Source organism: Chlamydomonas reinhardtii, chromosome 12, assembly GCF_000002595.2.
Source record: "Chlamydomonas reinhardtii strain CC-503 cw92 mt+ chromosome 12, whole genome shotgun sequence".
In the NCBI taxonomy this organism is placed as follows: domain Eukaryota; kingdom Viridiplantae; phylum Chlorophyta; class Chlorophyceae; order Chlamydomonadales; family Chlamydomonadaceae; genus Chlamydomonas; species Chlamydomonas reinhardtii.
Genome location: NC_057015.1, coordinates 4,308,230 through 4,329,888, shown reverse-complemented (window position 1 = coordinate 4,329,888; position 21,659 = coordinate 4,308,230). Strand labels below are relative to the sequence as shown.

Here is a 21,659-nt window from a genome sequence, read left to right as displayed (position 1 = left end):
TAAGGTCGATGGGACGGACTCGGCGCCGGCCAGAAGACGGCCGCCCAGCTGAAGGGCCGGCAGGCGACCGCGGTAGGCAGCGCCAACATGGACGCGGCGGCGGCGGGGAGGAAACGCCTGAAGCAGACCAAACTGGTCTTCTACACGGGCCGCTTCTTCCACGAGCAGTGCTGGAAGTTGATCCACATCGCGAGGGCGGTCGGGCGGGCTGACGGGAAGAATGTTTCCGCGTGGTGCAGCGACTGCAAGACGAACATCACCATCCATATTGAGAAGTGGGGCCTGGAGGTGGTCGGCAGCGGCACCGAGGCGGGGGCGGCGGCGGAGGTCATTGATCTGTGCGACTGTGACTGAGCGGCAGATGCAGGTGCAGGGCCAGGAGACGTGGGGCGGTGGCCAGTAGCCGGCTGGGGGCGCGGTGCCGTCGCATTAGAGTTGGACGTGACACTGGGCGACTAGCGTGCGTGCAAAGGTATTCGGCTCTGTGCGTGTGTGCTGTGTGGTACGGCATCATCAGTGCATGCGTGTGGCCTGACTTGGATGCTACTGATGTTAGGGACGTGAAGGGGCAGACACGGCAGGCAGGCTGAAAGCACACTACAAAAGGGAGCACGTCCTGTGCAAAATATCTGTAGGGTTAAGCTGCAGCACGGCGGCTCAACATACTCAGCCAACAACCGGCCTTCTAGCAACAGCCTGCAACTCAAATCAGTAGCTAGGTTCAACATGACTCGCCCCACAGCCCCTGAAGCTTGCAACCCGGTAACCTGCGACTCTAGGTGACTGGATTCTGCACGCAGGCACTCCCACATCATGGACGCACGGGGCCAGGCTACGCGACGACAAATCGCAACGGAACGCGAGCAACTTGTCCCACCATCTCATATACAGAGACTAGTGGCAGGGAGGGCCAGAGGGGCCCTCCTGCCTGCCTGGTAAGGCGAGCCCACGAACTTATGTACACTGAGGTCCCTCAACCCCTCAGCACAGCAGAACACAACTACGCAGCACGCAGCAGGGCACGCCCCCGCCCGCCCCGTCGCTTGCGGCATGGTTTCAACTCAGGACCGGCCTCGGCAGCTGTGACATCGTCGCGACAGTGCCGGCCTCCACTGTCACCTGCTTCGCGGAGGAAGCTGTAATCACCGCTGTTGCTATGGGGATCACATTGCCGTCCAGGCTAACCCGGATGAGGTTAGCAGGCGCCGCGACAGTGCATCGCCACCGGGTACTGGCGCTGATGGATAAGTTGCCTGGGTTCCAGAACGAGACGAAGTTCTTCATGAACCTGTGGAGAATGATGGCACGAGGCAGGTGCGGCAAAGGGTCTGGTTCAGGGCTCTCTAGTGGCCCGATTCGCCTACATACCGGCCGGCATGGCATAAATTCAGCTCTCCACCATGCGCGCAGCTTTTTCGCCATTCACCCAAAAGCCTTATCGCATCGTGTCGGTTCCATTCAAACCACATACCGTACACAACCAGACTTATGTCGGCCACGCGCGCATGCAGAGTTTCTCTGGTTCACACCAAGTCGCCCTGTGCCCCCGGGCTCTCCTGACCCCCAGCCACTGACGCACCTAGAGGGATTGGCAGTGCCGCCGGGTGCCTGCGCGTTCCTGTCGCAGCTCTGGGCCGCCATGTTGAAGGTGAAGTGCAGGTCCGGCGCGGGGCTGCCCTCGGGCAGCGAAGGAATGGTGAAGAGCCACTCGTTAAACGAAATCGTGCCGGTGAGCGCAAAGCGGCGGGCGGTGGGATTGACATTAAACGACGCCAGCCCGAGCGCAGGGGCGGACGGGGCCTGCTTGCTGAAGTACTTGTCAGTGACGGCGAATACCAGGCCCAGGGCGAACCTGTTAGGTGCATAGGGGGCAACACATTTGGATCGAGGGATGCCGGCATTGGGTGCAAGCACCGAAATGCACAGCAGTGCGGCCGGTAATGTGCGAGCCCAAGGATTGGGCAGTGGTTTGCCAGCCGGCGGCGTACGTGCCCACAACAGCGCCCCATCCTCGCTCGTGCACACGCATACTGCAGTGTTCTGTGCCCCCCCCCCCCCGCACGCGGGCACAACACCCAACCCACCCGCCGCAACTCACCAGCACGGGTCGCTCCGGGGTCCCGCCAGGCAGGCGCACTCTTCTTCGTTGCTGCCCGGGTACTGTGAACCAGGGCATACATGCACATGCACGGGCAGGTGCAGGGCGGAGGTAGGGTGCACGTGTTATGGCCGTGCACGCAAGTCATTTAGGTGCGTAACTGCGAGAAGCCTGGCTGCGTTCCAGGTGGGTTTATTTTGTGGGTTTCGCGTTGTCGCGAATGGCAGCCTAGTCGCGCGCGAGCTGGTACACGTCAGCCCTGCCCGGACCGGCAGTCTGCTTCACGCCAGTGTAACCATTTGGTGCGCCTGCTGTGGAGCCGCGTGGGGCTGTCTCATCTCGAAAGGTAACAAGCAACCGCAATTGCTGCTAACTCTAACTTCTTTGTTGCTGCTTGCTAGCCTGGAGCACTCGATGGCGTCTTGCATTTGCATTCACACTAGCTTTCATTTCTCTGAAGCACCAGCCTGCTGACTACTACGACGAGCCGCCGTTGTGACGCAGCTCAGCAAGAGCCAGACCCCTTCCTACCCCTCTCTCTGATAACATCATGCGTGGCCACGGGCACTATGTGCTAGCCCCATGCTGCCGAGCTCGTATACTTTAGCGAGGGCCATGTGCGCCCGCGCCTGCCCGCCGCTAGCTGAAGCTTCCCCGCGCCGACGACTGCACGCAGCAACATGCACACGCAGGCTGCTGGAGCTGTTCCGCGACTTGGTGCAGCAGCCGCCAGCTGCTCTCCCAGAAGTCACGCGCAGCTCACCTCTGAAACCATGCCATCAATGGAAAAGGAGGTTGAGGATATGGGCGCCCCAGTGCCGGAGGCCCAGTCCCGGTACTTCGCCTCATTCACTCCGCCGAACCTGCATGGATGGAGAGTGCGCTAAATGGAGGCACAATGCCACGGTAGTGGTGGCAATGCTGCTAGTGGAAAGCGTATCTGGTGATTGCTGACAAGGCGCATGCATGCATTGCTCAGCTGGGCAGCTGGGTGCAAGGACACGGACAGGTGACAGCGCTGTGTCACTTGCGTGGCAGACTGCATGGTGCCCTAGTATCATAGGTGGGGACGTGGGGTCGTGGTTCGTAAGAGGCCAGGGTTAGGACGCCTAGCTGCCTTTGCTACCCTGAGTGCAACGTTTGTCGTGTATTAAGTTTCCTGACCACGATTGAGCATGCCGTCATGCGCCTCCCAGGCTCACGCACGTTTCAAGCAGTCGGCATGACCCAGGAGGCCCTCCTGCTGCCGTGAAGCTGCTCCCTGTGAACGAGAGGCCGCGAATGTCCACGTCGGAGCGAGTCTGTGTGGACGCCAAGGCGCCATGAAGCCAAAGGAAGAGCGCTAACGAAACGGGCAGCGACATTTCGTCCGTCGTCCCGGCTGTTGCTGGATTTCACCTAGCGTAGAGCTCGCTTAACTGCTTATATGTGCGTATTGGTCTACAAGTAATGTATTCTTTTGTAGAAAATGCAAGGCGAGTGCAAATCCGCGTGCGACAGCGGTCACGCGCCTGACATTCGACACGCGTTTGCGTGAATTCATGCAAAAGCGCCTGCTATGAAAACTGAATTGTCGCTGGGTTTTTAGTTGCCAGATGAGGTTATGCAGTAATTATGACCCACGGCGTGGCAAGTTTCGCGCTCGCCTGCCCAGTATTCCAGCACCCTTCCGTTTGCGGCGGCTTGCCTGACCGGATTGGTCGTGGAGCCGCTTGGCTCGCTTATAATGTTATTACACACATATTTCAATCATGGGCGGACCCTTCAGACCAGCGCACACTTTGGGATGCCTGCTAACCGCCGCACGCGGTGGACGACAAAACCCCTGGCGGCCGTAACGCCCCCCCCCACCCCTCGCGCTCCTGCTCGCCACCTCAATCGCAACGAACTTGCTCATCGCTCTTATGGCAGACTCGCACACCCAAATCCGGTCTCACTCACTTCACCGCCCAGCGTGCGGCGGCTGCTGTTGCGGGTCTGGCCCGGGGGCCCAGCCGCTGTTGCCCTGCAGCTGCTCCGCCGTGGGAACTGCAGAGCGGAAGGTCCATTCATTGCCACCGCGATGGCCGATTTGGGGCATGCCGGGGTAGACAGCTCCAGGCGTCTCCAACTTCTGTTCTCGCTGGCTTTCTCGGCTTCGCATTGTTAGTCTTCTTCTTAGCATCTTCGATAACGTCGTTTCCGTCAATCCGCACATCATGACGTGTGCCGGCCGTAAGCAGTCTTGCTCCCCCCCGAGCTGGGCATTTCACAGTGGGAGTTTGCGCGCTTCTTTCTGGGCTAAGCCCCCTGAACGACTGCGGCGGCGGGGGCGGCGCAGGGCCTGGCAGCTGCTGTGGCGGCGCAGAGCCCGGCGGCGGTGCAGGCCTGCAGGGCCAGGCGGCGGCGAAGGGCCTGGGCCCAGCGGTGGCAGTGTGCATGTGCGTAGCTGAGCGAGGGGGCAGGCAAGGCCACGTGGAGATGGACAGCGCGGCGCCGCCCGAGAAGCGGCGCCGGCGTGCAGGTTGAGACCTGCCGGTGCTGGTTTGCGGTCTTTGCTGGCGTGCATAGCGTGGCACGGTGCGTGGTAGGATTGGCCGGCTGTGCTTGTAGTGATGCGGCTGGACACATGGTGGGCGGTGCCTGCACAAACCGACCGCGGCTATGTCCCGGAGATGAGGTATTTCGGCCTCAAACATTTGCATCAACGTGGCGTGGGCGCGTGGCGGCATAGCGCACTTTCCCCCTTGAGACGGAGAGCCACCCCTTATTGTCATCTTGATCAGATCGAGCCCCCATACCACTGCTGCTGCGAATTCCTCAATTGCGCAGTCAGTCTCTGACGCCACACCAAAACATGTACGGGAACATTCAGAGTTGCGTTTCTTGATGCCGTGACCTATACATGCGCATGCAGCAACCCTGGCCCAAACAAACACACTGCCGGCTCGATTACACAATGCCCGCATCCTGCCGTGACCAACACGCTCCATGTCAGTGATACCGAATGCAAACCAGGAGTGCGTACGGGCGATGCGGAAATGCACGTGCCTGACAGCAGCTATGAGTGCTTGAGAGTAATTGATTCATGAAAGTTGCTAGCCTCATTCCTTTAGCTTTCCAGCTTAACGCACCGCAACTGCGGGCGCTGGCGCAGTCAAGGCACTCGCTGGAGCCATGGCGCCAGCGGCGGCGGCTCCCGCTGCCGGGGCTCTCTGTGCCGCCGAAGCCGCTTGAGGTGCCGCCGCGGTCGCCGCCACCACCATAGCCGCCAGGCCTGCTCGCGCCGTTGCGGCCATCGGCTCCGCCTGTTCTTGCTGTCGCTGCTGCTTCCCTTCAACAGCCGCCGCCACCGGCGCCGCCCGCGCCGCCACCGCCGCCCCTGCCGACGCGAACTCAAAGCCAGAGATCGTGCCGCGACAGAAGGGGCACTGCGCGGGGCGCAGCGCTCCACCCATACGGCACAGCTCGCGACAGCAGTCGGGGCAGAGCCGGTGGCGACAGCCGGCAATGCGCACCACATCCGCGGCATCCAGGCACACGCCGCACACGCCCTCGTACTCGTCCACAAACGCCGACGCTCCAGCCGAGTCGCCTGACGCACCCGTCACCGCGCCTGCTACTGCTGCAGCCGCACCGCTATGGCGCACTGAGGCCGCACGTGACGGCGTGGCAGAGCCAGGCGCCGAGCTCAGGCCCGCCGCCGCCAGCGCGGTGGCGACCGCCGCCACTGCCGCCAGCGAGCCCGAGCGCGAGCGCGGCTGCGGCGGCGTCGGCTGCTCCACAGAACCCGCAGTCGACAGCGGCAGCGCCGGAGTGCGCACCGGCGAGGCGCCGACCGCCAGCAAGCGGCTACTCGTAGTTGTGGTGGCGGCCGGCGGCGGCGGCGGAACTGCTTCATGCATCACCGGCGGCAGCGTCCTGCGCTGCCAGGGCCCGCCAACGCCCAGGCTCAGGCTGCGACGAGGCGCCCCGTCGTGTGCAGCTTCGGCCGCGCCCGCCGCCGCCGCGTCCGACGCAACAGGGCCCGCTGGTGCCCGCGCTGCAGCTTCTGTTGCGGCGGGCTTTGCCGCCGTGGGCGGCAGCGCCGTCAGCTGCTGCGTGTCACCAGGCGGCTCCAGGAAGGCGGAGGAAACCGGCGACAGCGGCAGCTGCGGCAGGTGCTCATCCAAGGCGATAGACATGGCGCTGCTGGCGGCAGCAGCCGCACCCGCTGCGTCGTCCTGCGGCTGGCGGCGCGGCCCTGGCGCCGCGCTGGCTATGGGCAGCCGGCGGCCTGGCGCGCCGTCAGCAGCGCCGCCACGGAGTGCCGACTCGCCCTGCTCTGCAGCAGCGGCAGCCGCGGCCGCGGCGGCGGCAGCAGCGGCCATGGCCGCCATGCGTGTCCGCGCCAGGATGGCGAGCGTGATGGAGTTGGAGCGGGCGCGGCGGTACGGCGCCCGAGGGCGCGGTAGCGCCGCTGCTGGCATGCCGTCCTTGCCCATGCCAGCGCCGTCCTTTCCTCCGCTGCCGTGGGCCGTAAGCAGCGCCTCCTGATGCAGTGACACCATGTGGCCGGCCTCGTCATCGTCGTGCTCGTGGAGCGGGTGCAGGTCCGAACCCGGCAGCATGCCATCGGCGCCGCCAACGCCCAAGAGCTGCTTGCGGCTGCCGCCGCCGCCGAGGGCACCCGCCAGCGCGCCCACGCCCCCGCTCCAGGACTGACGGCCGGCGCTGCTCTCGTGTGCGGAGCGCGCCAGGGCGGCGGCTGCCGCCGCCGCCACCGCGTTAGCGGCGGCGGTGGTTGCGGCACCGCCCTCACTTGCCGCCAAAGCCGCTGCACCTCGTACCTCCAAATCGTACAGGTGGTGCTGGCCGTGCGGCTTGTGATGGTGGTGATGGTGGTGGTGCGGGTGCAGGGGCCGGCCGCCAGCCGCGGCCGCCTCCGCCGCCTCGCGCTCCTCCAGGCGGCGCTCCGCGCGGTGCTGCTGCTGCAGGATGTGGTTCAGGATCATCTGCTGCACATCCACTCCCGCCACCAGCTGCAGCAGCCGGCAGCGACGCAAGATCTGTGCGGGGTCGTCCTCGGGAAGGTTGCCGTCGCCTGCCATCGGCCCCACCACATCGCCGCCCGAGCTGTAGGAAGAGCTGGAGCCGTCGGTGACGGCGGTCATCCCGCCGCCGTGCTGCGCCGCAGCGGCCGCGGCAGCCGCGGCAGCCGCCACCACGACCGCGCTGTCGACATCGCTGCCGGAGGCGGCCCGGCGCACGTGCGGGCCCCGGCCGAGGAGGTTGCCGCCGCCGGCCATGGCGGCCGCGGCGGCAGCGGCCGCCGCTGCCGCGGCTGCTGAAGTTGCAGCAGCCGACGCAGCAGCGGCCGCAGAGGGCATCGCTGGCGTTGAGGGCGGCGCAGCACTGGTCCAAGGCGGCGCCGCTGCTGGGGATCCGGTGGTGGGCATGCCTGCTGGCTGTGGCTGTTGCGGCCACGGCTGGTCTCCTGTGGCGGCCGGCCCCAAGGCGGCACCCGCAGCCGCTGCAAACGGGCTCACTACCGGGTGCTGTTGCTGGTGCTGTTGCTGCGGCTGCTGGGCAGGCGGCTGGGCAGGCGGCTGGGAAGCGATAGGGCTGGGCTGGCCCTGTTGCTGCCCCACTGCGCGGCGCCACAGTGACATGCCCGTAGACTGCTTACGTGTTTGGGAGATCGTGCCAAGAGCAGGCGCGGCTCCGCCGCTACTGGTGGCGGCGGGCGTGTCCTGCTGCCGCCGAACGAGTGGCGACGACGGCGCCGTGCCTCGGTCCATGCTGCCGCGCCCGGTCACAGCAGCGGCACCGTTGGCGCGCGGGGCCGGCATGGAGGTGCCCGCTGCCGGCACGTCACCGTGCGTGGGTGTCGGGTGCAGGTGGGTGAGCAGGTTATGTGCCCAGCCGCTGACACCGCCTCCGCCTCCGCCAGCGCCTCCGCCGCTGCCGGCGGCCCCTCCACCGGAGCCGGCCGCCGCCGCCTCGCGGGCGCGCGCCCGGTGAAGTAATGCGAGCGTGATGCTCCGCCGCCGCAGCGGCCGCGGCTCCACCGCCGCGCCCTCGTCCCTGCCCGCCACAGCGACCGGGTCATTCGCATCCGTCGGCCCGGCAGCCTGCGGCCCGGCCCCTGCCGCCGCCGCCTCCCCAGCCCCTGCGGCACCGCCACCGGACCGGTCCTTGCCACCGCGCCAGGGCAGGTGCCAGCGGCCGCTGGCCTTGTCCTTGGCAGCAGTGCCGCCGGCGACGCTGACCTCCGCCAGGCTCTCGCCCCTTGTGCGGGCGCGGTAGAGCAGCCCCAACGTCACGGACGTGCGGTTGAGGTTGTCACTTCCGCCGCCGCCGCCGCGGCCGCCGCCAGTAACCTCCTCGTACACCGCCGTGGGCAAGACGCTGCGTGCGAGCGCAAGGAAGGGCGCCAGCGGCGCGGGCGGGAGCGGCAGCGACGACTGGTGGTCCATGATTGCACCCAGGTCGCCCGCGCCGCCACCGCTACCTAGCTCCCGAGCAACAGCCGACGCCACTGCAGCGGCAGCCACCGCAGCGCGCGTGCGTGCCGACAGCGCGGCAGCGCCGCCAGCCGCTGCGGTTGCGTTTTGGATTGCAGAGGCAGCTGCAGCCGCCACCGCGGCTGCAGCGGAGGAGTCGGGGCGGCCGCCGGCCGCCACAGGGGTGCGGCCAGCAACCCCGACCGAGGTGGCGGTGATGTTCGAAAGCCGCTCTGCTGGCGTGGCCGCAGAAGCCGCGGCCGCCGCCGCCGCCGCGAAAGCGCTGGAGATGAGCTCCAGACTGGGACGCATGGAGCGGCGCGTACCGCCGCCGCTGGCAGTGCCGTCGCCGCGGCCTGCGCCTCCGCCGCCGGCCGCGTCTGCCACCTTGGCGGCCTCCGCCTCCGCCACGTCCACCTCCGCCAGCAGCTTGGCCTGCAGCGCGCGCGCCGCGAGTACGGACAGCTTGGGCGCGCCGTACAGCCGTGCCTCCGAGTCCAGCTCCTCGGGGGTGAGCAGGTACGACAGCGGCACCTCGGGGTGCAGCAGCTCCAGCAGGGTGGTGTGGCCGTACGTGTGGGCCACGTGGTACGGCAGCTCGCGGGCGGTGTTTCCGTACAGGCGCGGGTCGCGGCGGCGCGGCCGCTGGCCGGCCTGGTGCAGCACCGCGCTTTGGGCCTGTGGCGCCGTCATCACATTGCAGCACATGCACAAATGCTAGTTTGAGAGGGAGTAAGTGCGCTAGCAACAGGCTTGCCAGGGCCATACCGCAAGTGCTAACACACGATATCCGAACACTGACATACAGTAGTGCGGCGGCACATGCGCGCGCCCTCTTTCACTCACGTAGGCGGACAGCAGCAGGCGGCACATGGAGGTGTTGCCGCGCGCCGCCGCCAGGTGCAGGGGCGTGCAGCCGGGCCCCGGCGCCGCCACCCAGTCGCCCGACACCGCCAGGTTCACCGCCGACAGCGACGCATCGTAGCTCACCAGCGCGCGCACCGACTCCGCACTTCCCGCCCACACCTGCGACACGGGGGCGTGGAAGAGTTGTCATGAGGTGTACCTGTTGTGTAAATGGCTGCATTGCTGGCTTGCTGTATCGCCTCCTCTGGCCCTGCTCCGGGGCCGTCAACGAACGGAAACCGCTTGCGCGGGGCCTCGCCAGTTTCCTGCCGCCCACATCCACGCCGCCGCCACTCACCGCGTAGTGTAGGGGCGTGTAGCCGCACTCGCTGCGAATGTCCACCAGCCTGGGGGTTGGGTATCGGGAGCACGAAGGACGGAAGCCAGTTGTTTGTGGGCAGATGCTGCGTATGAACGAGCCCCCCGGCCCTCGCCACGGCACGCCACTACCTGTCTCCCAATGAGTGCCCAGTTAGCATCCAAGCCAGCCTGTCATGCGCGGCACCATCGTGTGTCTTGTTGCCTCCCGTGCAATCGGAAAACAACCACACCTGGTGCTGTCGTTGTTCGGCCAGCGCATCTCGGCTCCCGCCGGCGGCGGTGCAGGGTGGCTCAGCAGCTCCCGTACAACGTCCACGTGCCCCATACTGGCGGCGTAGTGCAGCGGAGAGCGGCTGCCTGTGTGCTTGAACGGAGGGCCGGCGGCCGTTAATGAAGGCATGGAAGAGGCAACTTGGTTCACACGCATACCCGCCATCGGTGCGGGGCACCCTTTGCTTGGTTGGACTGTCCCTTCTCGTCATGTCGCACACAAGGCTAAAGGCTCAGGACCGTAACTCACTTTGGCCGTCCCAGCTCCACGGCGTGCTACCGAACCTCAACAACAAAGCTGCGCACTCATGGTGCCCGAAGATGGCGGCAAGATGCAGTGGCGTCTGGGCGCGGTCGTCCTGCACACGGGTCGGGGAACTCAGTTGCTGACACCTACGCCGCCTCGTCGGTTGCCCTTGTCGTGCGGGGCGCAGACCCCACTCCCCTTGACTTACCACATGGTTCGCCAGCGCTGCCATGATGCCATCGGCGTTGCGACCGAGCCTATAAATTCAGCACAAGCGGAAGGTCGTTAGTTGGGCGCAACCGCTCGCAATGAGAACCCGCTTCACGAGCCAACCCCGAACAGATGCTCACCGCGATAGAACTGCGAGGGAGTCACGAGGTGCTGCTCGGATGCAGCGCTCAATAACCTCCAGAACCGACGCCTTCCCGTGCCGTGCGGCGACATGGAGCGCGTTCTGTTCGCTCCAGTTGTGCGTCTTCAAAAGCTCTAGGCCATTGCGCGGTGATAGCAGCTGTGGGAGTTTGACAGATGGGTGCGGATGTGTAAACCGGTGCTGCGACCCGCCCCAGACTGACGTCGACCGGTTGGGAAGGAACGACTCGCCTGCTCCACGCGCGTCGCATCGCCTTGCCTCGCTGCTTTGAGCAGGCTTCTTTCGGATCCTCCTCCTCCGGTCCGGCCCGTGGAGCAACTCAGCCCCATCTCTTTGTTACCTAAGGAAACGCAACGCTTTACTGCCAGTGATATATGCCAGGTATTCGAGCCATGCGAGAGATCTCATTGTTTTGTATATGAAAGTACAGTCGCGCGGGGGAGCCGATGAAGTACTTGGCGCCATGGGATTGGCCATGAGGACTTCATGCTGGAAACACCCGGCGGGCCTGCCGCTGTTTGTCAAACCTCGCTGTGCTGTTTGTTCATAGCGGGGCAGAGCATGCGGGGTCAACGCAGCTGCGTAACAAACTTCCGACTATTTACGAGCACATGCAGGCCTTCGACACCGACGGCTGCGCAGTGCCCGAAGCCACAACCGTCTACCACACGTTGGTTGCGTATAGATGGCGAATCAACTAACGACAGCTCGTCACCATGAGACTCTAGCATAATCTAACCTGCTGTAGTTATGCCCGTGCCTCGCGGCGTTGGCCCTACCCCTGTGACCTCCTATGCTAGTGCCGGTCTCCCCGCGCCACCATGCGCCCCTCCTTTCCCGTGGCTCGCACTAGGCGCCGACGGCTCGGGCCCGGGTGGCGTTGGCGGCGGCACCGCCGCCGCCTTCACTTGGCTTGCCAACTCGTGCCTCTTGCTGGCCGCCTCCCGCTGCGCCGCCATTAGCGACGCACGCCACTCCGCAAAGTTGTTGGCCTGGCGCTGCTTGAAGCCCGCACGCTCGCCCTTGCTCGCCTGCAGCGCAGCCCCCACGCTGGCTAGGCGCGCCGCGCCCTCGCTGGCCGCGGCCTGCGTGGCGGCGGCCTGCCGCTCCGCCAGCTGCTCGGCGCTCAGCAGCACCGGCCCGGACCCGGGCTTGCCGCCTGCAGGCAGCACGCGCAGCTGGGCCGTCGGGTCAAGCACCAGCGTGCTGCCGTCCTTGATCACGCGCGTCACGGCACCCGGCAGCGGCGAGCCGTCACCGCCCACTGCCGCCGGCGCCACCGCCGCGCCGCCGTTCGCCACCTCTGCCTTGTATTTTTCAAGCATGTTGGCCGCCACCGCCGGCCGCGCGCCCACAGCCGCCTTGGCGCCACCGCCGGCGGTCGGCGCACCGGCGCCGCCCTTGCCCTTGGTGGCGGCGCCGCCCGGCGGCGGCTGCGCGATCAGCTGCACGGGCGCCGTGTTCCACTTATCATACACGCCCTGCACGTACTTTGCTAGCGCGTTGTCCGCCAGCACCGTGCAGCTCTTCTCATCCGCGCTGGGCGCCACCCACAGCCGCAGCTTCACCGGCTCGGCGCCCTCCGGCAGCGCGCCGGTGCGCGGGTCAGGCTGCATGCCCGCCGGGCAGTCCGCGGCGTCCAACGTGCAGCTCACCAGGTACTTGCCCGGCTTCAGCGTCACGTCAGCAACCAACGCGAAGCCGTCAGGCACGGGCGGCGGCGAGGCGCCGGCACCGGCGGCGGCGCCTTCGGCACCGACTGGCGCCGGCACCACCGACGCCGGCGTGACGCCGCGCACGGACGCTGCGGACACGAGGGTGGGGTAGTCGGGGCTGGTGAGCCACGTGATCTCGCGGCCGGTGGGCGCCTCCTGCAGAGTGAGGCGGAAGGGCAGGCGCGGCTCCGCCGCCGCCACCAGCGCCAGCTGCGTGGTGGTGGTGCAGGTGATGACGTGGCGCGACAGCGTGGCGCGGCTGTTGGGGCGGTAGGCCTCCACGAAGGAGTCCAGCCGGTGGCAGGGAACCTCCGTCAGCGCCCCCGCACCCGCGGCGGCGCCCGCCAGCGGCGAGGTGCATGTGACGGTGAGGCAGTAGGTGCCCTCCTCGTTCACGCCCCGCGACCCAGTGTCGTACAGCGCAAGCAGGCAGTAGCCGGCCCCGCTGGCGGGCAGCTCCGTGGCGTGCAGCCTGTTGCTGGGCACCGGCCGCGCCACGCCGCTTGCGCGGTCCATCAGCAGCAGCCGCGTGGCGGCGCGCATGTCCTCCCCATTGATGGACAGGTAGGCCGACAGTGTGGCGGCCTGATGCAGCGCGAAGCAGTAGCGGAACAGCACGCCCACGGCGCCCGCCGGCGCCTCGCCGTAGCGGCCCTCCAGCGGCACGACGTGCGCCTCCGGCGCGCACAGCGGCATGACCTGGCTGTACTCGCCCACGGTGCAGGGCGTGGAGGACATGAACGTCACCGCGTGCAGGAACAGCGGGTCGCTGTTGATGCGCAGCACGTGCCGCCCGCGCGGCAGCTCCAGCAGCCCAGCGTTGGCCATGAGCGTGCGCAGCCGCTGCACGGTGCGCCCGGGGCGGCCGCCCGGCGCGCGCCAGTCGAACGCCTCCAGCACCAGCTGCCCCGCCACCTGCGCGCGCGGCCGCCGCCAGCTGTCCGCCGCCAGCCGCTTCGCGGCGTGGAACGCAACCACCGCATCCGTGGCCTGCATCACAACATCCAACGATGGTGGCGGCGGTGGCGGCGCAGCGGCGGCGGCGGCTGCCGCCGCTGCTGCGGCCGCGGCCGCGGCCGCGCCTGCCGTGCGGCCGCCTTGCGGCGGCGTCACTGCACGCGAGGGCGGCTTGTTCGCCGCCGCTTTGACAGCTGCGGCATGGTCATCCAGCGCCTTCTGCATTGCCCGGATGGTCTCCGCCTCCCGCACCGCGGCTGCAATGCACACGCCCACCGCCGCCTCTTCGCGCTGGTCCTGCAGACGCAGCCGCACATCCTGCTCCGCCACATCCACTGCAAGGTACACCACGCGAGCGCTCAGCAGCGGCCCCATCTCGGTGCCGTGCCCGGCCTCGCCGCTCTCAGTGCCGTGGCCGTGCAGGTCATGCACGGTGGAGGGCTGCGCCGACAGCGCCCCCGGGTGCCCGGATGCCTGCGTGGACAGCGCCCCCGGGTGCCCGGATGCCTGGGTGGACAGTGCGGGGTGGCCGCTTGGCTGCGTGGACAGCGCGGGCGGGTGCGCGCTCTGCAGTGGCACCATCACGCTGTTCAGCTCCTTCAGAGCCAGGGCCAGCTCCAGAGGGCCCTCCACGACCGGCAGCTTGCCAGCTGCCCACGCCGCCTGCAGCGCCGCTCGTGACACGCCGTAGCGGTGCCCGTCCCAGCCCTCGCAGGTGCCCAACAGCTGCCCTGCGGCCTCCGCATCCTCCATCGCATCTAGAGACACGCAGCAGGCGGTAGCAATGGTGTCGCGGTCCGCGGGGCCCAGGCCCGGCTGCCCCTCCGCCACCTCGCCACCTGTGCCGTCCGCTGCGGCCGGGTGGAGCACCACACGTGTGCCTAGCTCCCTCCGCAGCGGCGGCCGGCTGGTCACCACCGGCACCAGCTCCAGCTGCTCGCCAAGCTGCGAGGAGAACACATGCGGCATGCAGGACACGGTCATAGGGCAGGCAGCAACATAATTGTCCTGCGCCAGACTTGACATTGCTTCCTTTCTTATGCCACACAATGGTGCCAACTCCCGCCTGCATTAGCTCGTCTGCCGCCCGCCGCCCTCACCCGCCTCCCCCCTTCCATTCTCCACCCTACCTGCTGCAGCAGCATGCGCAGCACCGCGGTCTTGCCCACGCCCGCCGGCCCCGCCAGCACCAGCACGTTGCGGGGCGTGGGCGGGTCCTCCAGCAGCCCGTACTGCGGCCCCGTGAACAGCGAGGACAGCAGCTTCACCGGCTCCGGCGAGTCCACGTACAGCAGCGCCACACGCGACAGCTTGCCCGTGTCCACACGCCGCAGCTGGTGGCTGGTGGGGAACAGCGCCGGGTCCTGTAGGCGTCGCACCATGCGTGGCAGAGGCATAGGTTGGAAAAGGGGAGAAAGGATTATGAAATGGTGTGTTGGCTACACACAAGGCTGCGCACCGCATACCCGCACGCAGATCCTGAGCTCCGGACATTACCGCACTCTTGCTCTCATGGACCCTCCCTGTGTTGATTTTACAACCCCCACTGCCCCCACCCGCACCTGGCACAGCAGCGCGCAGTGCGCATTAGCCCCCAGCACCTCCTTGCTGTCCACCCAGTACGTCCGGCCGTCGTCCTGCTGCAGCTGCAGCAGCTGCTGCCGCCGGTGGCGCAGCGTGGTGGCCACCACGTACTGCAGCTCCTTGAGCGAGGTGGACGGCACCACCGCCAGCTCCGGCACCCGCGCCTCCAACGTCAGGTAGTCCAGCGCCTGCTGGAACATGACGCGCGGGTCCGAGGTGCTGTTGAGGCGCAAGCAGATGTCCTCGTACGCGTCGCGCAGCGCCGCCACGTGCGCGTCCGACAGCGCCAGGCGGGCGGACACGTTCTCGTCCGAGTCGTCGTGGCGGGGAACCAGCCTGAGCGGCGGCGGGGGTGGTTGGGGTAGGTGTAAAGATGGTTGGAAAAGCGGTACAGGATGCACTTGGGGTACATGGAGAAGCAGGTGGTAAGGAGGGGCCAGGAGCAGGAGCGGTGAGCATGTGCACACAAGGTGCAGAGCGGGGGCACTTGTTTGAGCATTCGAGCCCTCTACGTGGCCTCGGATTCCCCGCCCTTCCCTTCCCTTCCCTTCCCTTCCCCCCCCCCCCCCCGCCCCGCCCCGCTCTCCCAGTCACCCGGCACAGCACGACGCACCTGGCCACCACCTCGGCGTCCAGGTTGCCGTCTGGCCGCTCCGGCTGTATGGGCGGCGACAGCGCGTCGTCGTTGTCGCCCGGCATGTGGTACACCTTGCCCGTGGCCGGGTCGTAGCGGCGGTAGCGCGAGCGGTCCAGCAGCACCGCGTGCTCGCCCTCCAGCAGAAGCACCTGTGAGGGAGGGGAGGAAGAGGGGAAAGGGGATGAGTGTATGAGTCAATGAGTGGGTGCGGGGCATGGGGGCGTGGGGTGTGCGGCGGTTGAGCGGTGGAGTCAAGCATGCACATGGCTGGAGCAACACGGCATATAATGGCGAATGGAGCAAGTAGCCGTGGCGTGGCGTGCGTGGTAGGAACCTGGGGCTTCAATAGGCTGGCTGACCTTGTCTGGGCTGATGCCGCGGCGGCCCAGCTCCTCGCACTGCTCGGCCGTGTGCGGGAAGCCGTCCAGCAGCCAGCCGCGAGCCACGCAGTCGGGCTCAGCCAGGCGCTGCGTCAGCACCTCGAAGAAGAACCTGGGGGGCAGCAGCATCAATCTTGTGAGTTGTATATGCAGGATCACCAAGCCCCATACCGCGGTAGCCCCCACGCCTCCGTTCCGGCATCCCCCACACCTTACCTCTACTACCCACACCCACATCCGCATTCACGCATCCCATTTCCCCAACGCACGCACCTGTCCGGCACCGTCTTGCTGGCGTCCATGTACTCTTTGGCCTCCAGCCCCAGCGGCGTCTTCTTGCGCACCTCCTCGAACAGCAGGTCACCCACGTTCACGTGCGGCATGCCAAAGTGCGCCGCCAGCATGTCGCACTGCGTGCTCTTGCCCGACGCCGCGGGGCCCAGCACCATCACCTTGAGCGGCCGGTGGCCGTGCACTCGCACCGCCTCGTCCCACAGCTGCCGGCCGTAGCCCCACACAAAGTGCCGCGTCACGACGTCGGGGTAGCTGCGGTGCACGGCCTCCGCCAGGCGGATGAAGGAGGGGTCGGGGGCGTCGTGCACGTGGTGCACCCACTCGTCGAACAGGCCGGGCTGGCGGGAGGCCGCCATCTCGGCCTTGGCGGCGGCGAAGAACTGGTTGACGGCGTCCTGCAGCTCGTAGCCCAGCGGCGGGTTGGCGGACAGCTCCTGCGGTTTGGGTGGGGGCGGGGGTTGCGGTAGGCAGCGGGTGGGTTGTGGGGTTGTGGCAGGCATGAGAGGAGTACGGTATGGCAAAGGAGGCGTTCTTGCTTTCCCTCTCAGAACACCGTCCGCTCCCATTGCCATCCCCGCCCTCTTGGGTTCCGAAACGAAATCTTCCCTCCTTGTAGTTTGACCTCCTCCGCTATCCATGAACGTCTATCCCCCTACTACACGCACCTCGTTGATGACGTGGAACAGCTTGCCCATGTCCTCCATGCCAATGAACAGGTAGGCGGCGTCAAAGCCGCGCGCCCGCAGCGCCGCCGCGTCCTCCACGTGGTCCACCTCGATGATGGGCACGCGGCCGCTGGCGCCCACCTTCTTCACCGCCGCCACCGTAATGCCGTACACCTCGCCCAGCACCTCCCGCCGCGTGGCCCAGCCTCCCGCCGCGGTCACCGCGTCCGCCTCCGCCTTGCTGATGATCGCCATGCCCTCCCGCGCCTGGTCGGGGTCAGTGGGGCCCGGCTGGCGCGTGGTGGTGATGACGGGCACGGCGAAGCGGCCCGGCAGCGCGTCGAACAGCCGCGCCAGCAGCTTGCGCTTGCCGGTGCCGAAGGCGCCCGCCACCACCAGCGGCCGGTAGGGCGGCGGCACCACGTTCGGCACGTGCGCCGCCAGCGCCATGCGCACGGCGCTGATGAGGTCCATGATGTCGTCCTCCCGCACCACGGTGTCGTACAGCTCGCCGCTGCTGGCGGCGCCGCCGGCCTGCGTGTCCAGCTCCGCCAGCGCCGCATCCACATCCGCACCCGCGCCTCCCGCCGCGGCAGCGGCGGCGGCGGCTGCGCCACCCTTGGTGCTCTTGCTGCGCTTCATGGCGGCCTCGGCTGCCGCTGCCTCCGCCTCGCGCTCCAGGCTCTCCCGCAGCTGGCCCGGGCTGGCCACGAACACGTACAGCGCGTCCTTGAGCACAGCGCCCTTGCGAAGCTCGGGCACCACGGCACCGCCGTCGGGCAGCTCCAGCACCGCCACCTTGTTCTCGCCCGCCACACGCAGCAGCGCGGCGTTGGTGATGGCGGTGGTGCCGGCGCCCTTCTCCTCCGGCGCCCGCATGTAGGCGATCAGCCCCTCCGCCTGCATCTTAACCAGGTCCTTGGGGCCCACGAAGGTGCAAGCGGCGGTGCTGATCTCGCCCTTAGTCGGCTTGCGGTCTGTGGTGATGCCCGGCGCTGTGAACTTGTCCGGGAAGGTGCTGAGCAGCTGCTTGGCCAATGCGCTGCGGCCGGCGGCGGAGGGGCCGCACAGCACCAACACCGGCTGCTTGGGCGGCGGGGGCGGCTCTGCCTGGCGGTCCTCCTCCGGCACGATGATGTCGGGGCGGCAGCGGCTGATGAGGCGAGTGAGCTCGGCGTAGGCGGCTTCCGGGTCGTCGTTGACAATGGTGGCGTCAAAGGGCGAGCCGGCGGCTGCGGCAGCCTCCATCTCGCGGCGGGCCATGTCCAGGCGCGCCGCAATCTCCTCGTCCGTCTCCGTCAGGTGGTCACGCAGCCGGGTCTGAGGGAACCGGAGGAACCCGGGAGGGTGTTGCAGGAAGATGAGTGTCAGTGACAGGGATTTGAGTGGGCACGTCTCCAGCCCGGCTTCCACCACCTCGCAAAACAAGCGATGCTTCCGGATGTCGTGCCCCAACTAGTTGCCTCCACCCCCACGCCTCTGGCTCCCAGACTCGCAGCCCACCTCGAACACGTCCATGCTGGGCGGCTTGAGGAACAGCGTGAGGCAGTCGATGCCGCGCTTCTTCAGCATCTCCGCACCCTCCGTCTCGCACTCCATCAACGGCAGCCGGCCGGCGCGGATCACCTCCTTGATCGCGTCCGCCGTCACACCCCACTGCCGCGTCACCAGCGGGTGCTTGAACAGCTCGGTGTGGTGCTCCAGCAGCGCGCCCGACCTGGCCGCGCTGGTGAACTCCGTGGGGCTGACGGACGTGAACGTGGGCCGCGACATCTTCACCTCCTCGCCGTCCTTGGTCTTGATCACCTCGAACTCCACCTGCTCTGGCGGCGAGTCGGCCGCGTCCACGCGGTACAGCGCGTCCTCGTGCGCGGGCCTGGTAGTGGTGTGGCGCGGGTAGGCGAACACGTCCGGAAACTCCCGCACCAGCTGCTCCATGAGCGCCCGGCGCTCGCCGGTGGTGGGGCCGGTGATGACGACGGGCTTGAGGAAGGGCTTCTCCACCAGGTTGGGCGCAATCAGGTCGGCGTAGTCCAGCACGTAGGCGGGCAGGCCGTGCAGGCGGTTGCGGATGATGGGCGATAGCGTGCTGATGGCCTCCTTCACGTCCAGGTACACCTTGTCGCCGTCGTCACCGTTGTCGATCACGTAGTCAATCACCGCGCCCGCGCCGCCGGAGGCGCTGCCGGCGCCGCCGGCCGGTACGCCGCTGTGCACGGACTTGCCGCCTGCCGCCTTGTCCAGCTCCGCCCTGGCCCAGGCCAGGCGCTTGGCGATGGTGGTCTCGGCCTCCTTCAGCCGGCCGCGCTGGCGCCGCTCCAGCTCGTCTAAGCTGGGCGGTGACACGAACACGTACAGGCCGTCGATGCGCTTGTTGGCACGCAGGCTGCGCACGCCCTGCACGTCCAGCCCCATGAGGCACAGCTTGCCGGTGGCCGCCACCTCGCGCACGGTGGCAAAGCTGGTGCCGTACAGGTGCACGCCGTCGTTGGCGCTGGGCACGGGCGCGTTCTCCAGCAGCCGCCCCGCCGCCGCCTCCTCCCGGAAGGCGCCCATCTCGCAAAAGAAGTAGTCGCCGCCCTGCACCTCATGCTCGCGCGGCGGCCGCGTGGTGTGCGACACCGTCAGCCCGAACTTGTCGGGCAGCTCGCCCACCAGCCGCTGCAGCAGCGCGCCGCGCCCCACGCCCGACGGCCCCACCAGCACGATCAGGCGCGGCGGCGGCCGCTCCGGCAGCGCGCGCTTGACCAGCGTCACCGCCGCCACGGCGTGGCGCTCCGTGCGCTCCTCATTCCCGCGCACCGCCTCCTCCAGCCTGTCGAACAGGCGGCCGCCGGAGAGCCGCGTGCCTGACAGCGAGTCCAGCAGGTCCTCCTGCGGCCAGCCCGTGAGCAGCTGGAAGGCGGCGGCCTGGTGCGGCAGGCCGCAGTGCAGGATGCGGTTGGCGGCCAGCACCTTGAGCACCGCCTTGGACAGAAGCAGAGGCCACAGCTGGATGGGCCGCGCGTTCACCAGCAGCGGCCGGCCGAACAGGTCCACCGGGATGCGGTCGTCCACAACCACCGTGCGCCACGCGTCCTGCGGCGCATGAGGCGGCCGAGAGGAAGGTGCGCATGGCCAAGTAAATGCCAGCAAAGAGCCCTCCCAGCAGGGGAAGAAGGGGTGTGTTGAGGGCCCAGCGCAGTCACTGCCCGTGTTTCTCAGCTGCCCCACTGCACAAGCCGTGCCTCCGCCAGCTGACTCACCATGATGTACAGCTTGATTTTGTACTTGCCGTTGGGCGACTTAGTGGCCTGGCCGTCCTTGTCCTTGGGGTAGATGAGCTCCCACAAGTACTCTCCCGGCTTGATAGCTTTCTGTGGGCGCGAGGTCGGCATGCGGAGTTGGCATCTGGTAGCCTGCAATCGCTGTTAGCATGTGCCATGCTTTTCGTCCCTGGTCCCTGTCGCCTGTTTAACACCGCGACAGAGCGCTGCTCCACGCCCTGACCTGCCATGCGTCCAGCGTCAACGGCATTGGCCACCACACTGTTGCTCAGGCCAACTACCCGCAACCCGCATGCGGCCTCGATTGACTTCGCCAGCCCCGTTGATCCACTTGCATGCGTGCCCGTCGCGTCCTGCAAAACTGCTACTCCTCCCGCTTCCGGCCTGGCCATCACATGCAGCATCGCACCACCGCGTACGCGCAACTGGCATTCGCTGCCTCCCCCCGCCCGCCCGCCTGCCCCTGCATGCCTCCCGCACCTGCGCCGAGATGACCATCACGAACACGGCCTGCAGCCATTCGAAGGTGCGGTGCCCCGCCTGCAGGCTGCCCTCCAGGTCGCGGCTCAGCACTACAGGCGCATTCTTAGCCGCGGCCTTGTCGGCCTTCCCCTCCTTGCCACCCGTTGGCTCGGGCGGCGGCGGCGGCGCCACGGTCGTGACCATGGGCACGTCGGGCGAGTTGAGCACCAGCTCCTCCGGCCGCTTCCAGGTGTCCAGGAACATCTGCGTCTCCGGCGGCAGCACCAGACCCGCCAGGTCCTCGTACTTTTCATTGCCTGCAGTGAATGCGGGGAATGGGAGCACCGTATGTGTTTGTTTGGAGGGGGGGGTCAGGGGTCGGGTCAGCGGGACGCAGGCAGGTGGGAGGCGGCAGACACGGCCCCACCCGCCCCCCAACACATGCACAGCCCCACAGTCCTTGCACTGCCTGCGCCACCACGCGTACAGCCACCCCGGCCCCTTTTCGCCCCATTCGCCTCCTGAGGGTGCGCTACTTCAAATGCACACACGGAGCTGCTCAAGACAGCCCAACAGGCCATTCCATGCGGGCGTCAATGCGCTCCCGGAAGACTTCACTTGCATTTGCCGTGCCCACGACACCTACTCGGCGGGTCTTTATCTGGAGGAAGGTCAACCCATGTTGGAAAGGCTTTATCCAGGAAAGAGACGCGCTCTACGGGCGCGGCTCCTTTCGCCTTGGGGTCCCCAGGCTTGGCCCCAGGCGCCGGGGCTTTGGGTGCCATGACCCCCTACACCCCGGAGACTGAACGACTTGTTCGCAGCGCTCAAGCTGGCGACCTGAAATTCAGTGCAGCATGGCTCGAAGAGAGTTCAAGACAAGCGAGGTGACCTTGGTGCTATCGGGTATAAATATGCAATTTGCTTTTGTACAGTAGATAATGTCGTCGCGTGTTCAGCGCTCTTAGAGCTCTTCCTTGCTCAAACGCGCGCAAGTCAGGGCGAGTGCAATTGCTATGA

General features: G+C 67.3%; 4 protein-coding genes across 4 annotated transcripts; 1 reads left to right on the top strand and 3 right to left on the bottom strand.

Moving 5' to 3' along the window:
- Nucleotide 1: 1 nt before the first annotated feature.
- Nucleotides 2–557, top strand: CHLRE_12g520072v5 (uncharacterized protein). The gene has a single exon (XM_001696881.3). The coding sequence runs from the start codon at nucleotides 88–90 to the stop codon at nucleotides 352–354; it is 267 nt and encodes an 88-aa protein (XP_001696933.1). The 5' UTR covers nucleotides 2–87; the 3' UTR covers nucleotides 355–557.
- Nucleotides 558–583: 26 nt separating this feature from the next.
- CHLRE_12g520050v5 (uncharacterized protein) lies at nucleotides 584–3,671 on the bottom strand. Its single transcript, XM_001697012.2, has 5 exons — nucleotides 3,305–3,671; nucleotides 2,862–2,961; nucleotides 2,099–2,160; nucleotides 1,580–1,852; nucleotides 584–1,288 (listed from the first exon to the last, which is right to left on the bottom strand). Exons 1-5 carry the CDS (start codon nucleotides 3,460–3,462, stop codon nucleotides 1,057–1,059), a joined length of 825 nt encoding a protein of 274 aa, XP_001697064.1. The 5' UTR covers nucleotides 3,463–3,671; the 3' UTR covers nucleotides 584–1,056.
- Nucleotides 3,672–4,746: 1,075 nt separating this feature from the next.
- Nucleotides 4,747–11,038, bottom strand: CHLRE_12g520000v5 (uncharacterized protein). The gene is made up of 8 exons (XM_043068366.1): nucleotides 10,910–11,038; nucleotides 10,657–10,817; nucleotides 10,515–10,563; nucleotides 10,310–10,418; nucleotides 10,020–10,146; nucleotides 9,767–9,815; nucleotides 9,409–9,588; nucleotides 4,747–9,240 (listed from the first exon to the last, which is right to left on the bottom strand). The coding sequence occupies exons 1-8, from the start codon at nucleotides 11,006–11,008 to the stop codon at nucleotides 5,203–5,205; spliced, it is 4,812 nt and encodes a 1,603-aa protein (XP_042918461.1). The 5' UTR covers nucleotides 11,009–11,038; the 3' UTR covers nucleotides 4,747–5,202.
- A 48-nt stretch (nucleotides 11,039–11,086) lies between these two features.
- CHLRE_12g519950v5 (uncharacterized protein) lies at nucleotides 11,087–21,658 on the bottom strand. The gene is made up of 11 exons (XM_043068365.1): nucleotides 21,286–21,658; nucleotides 20,658–20,956; nucleotides 20,157–20,267; nucleotides 18,415–19,989; nucleotides 16,912–18,231; nucleotides 16,226–16,680; nucleotides 15,932–16,064; nucleotides 15,549–15,721; nucleotides 14,914–15,271; nucleotides 14,482–14,715; nucleotides 11,087–14,296 (listed from the first exon to the last, which is right to left on the bottom strand). Exons 1-11 carry the CDS (start codon nucleotides 21,422–21,424, stop codon nucleotides 11,471–11,473), a joined length of 7,623 nt encoding a protein of 2,540 aa, XP_042918460.1. The 5' UTR covers nucleotides 21,425–21,658; the 3' UTR covers nucleotides 11,087–11,470.
- Nucleotide 21,659: the final 1 nt, after the last annotated feature.

Coding starts and splice junctions, on each gene's coding strand:
- CHLRE_12g520072v5 (XM_001696881.3), top strand. CDS start 88: ATGGACGCGGCGGCGGCGGGGAGGAAACGCCTGAAGCAGACCAAACTG.
- CHLRE_12g520050v5 (XM_001697012.2), bottom strand. CDS start 3,462: ATGTCGCTGCCCGTTTCGTTAGCGCTCTTCCTTTGGCTTCATGGCGCC. Junction 2,161..2,861: donor TTGATGGCATGGTTTCAGAG/GTGAGCTGCGCG, acceptor CCTGGTTCACAG/TACCCGGGCAGCAACGAAGA. Junction 1,289..1,579: donor GGCACTGCCAATCCCTCTAG/GTGCGTCAGTGG, acceptor CATTCTCCACAG/GTTCATGAAGAACTTCGTCT.
- CHLRE_12g520000v5 (XM_043068366.1), bottom strand. CDS start 11,008: ATGGGGCTGAGTTGCTCCACGGGCCGGACCGGAGGAGGAGGATCCGAA. Junction 10,818..10,909: donor ATGCGACGCGCGTGGAGCAG/GCGAGTCGTTCC, acceptor AAACTCCCACAG/CTGCTATCACCGCGCAATGG. Junction 10,419..10,514: donor CAGCGCTGGCGAACCATGTG/GTAAGTCAAGGG, acceptor ACCCGTGTGCAG/GACGACCGCGCCCAGACGCC.
- CHLRE_12g519950v5 (XM_043068365.1), bottom strand. CDS start 21,424: ATGGCACCCAAAGCCCCGGCGCCTGGGGCCAAGCCTGGGGACCCCAAG. Junction 19,990..20,156: donor AAATCAAGCTGTACATCATG/GTGAGTCAGCTG, acceptor CATGCGCCGCAG/GACGCGTGGCGCACGGTGGT. Junction 15,272..15,548: donor GACGCCGAGGTGGTGGCCAG/GTGCGTCGTGCT, acceptor GCCGCCGCTCAG/GCTGGTTCCCCGCCACGACG.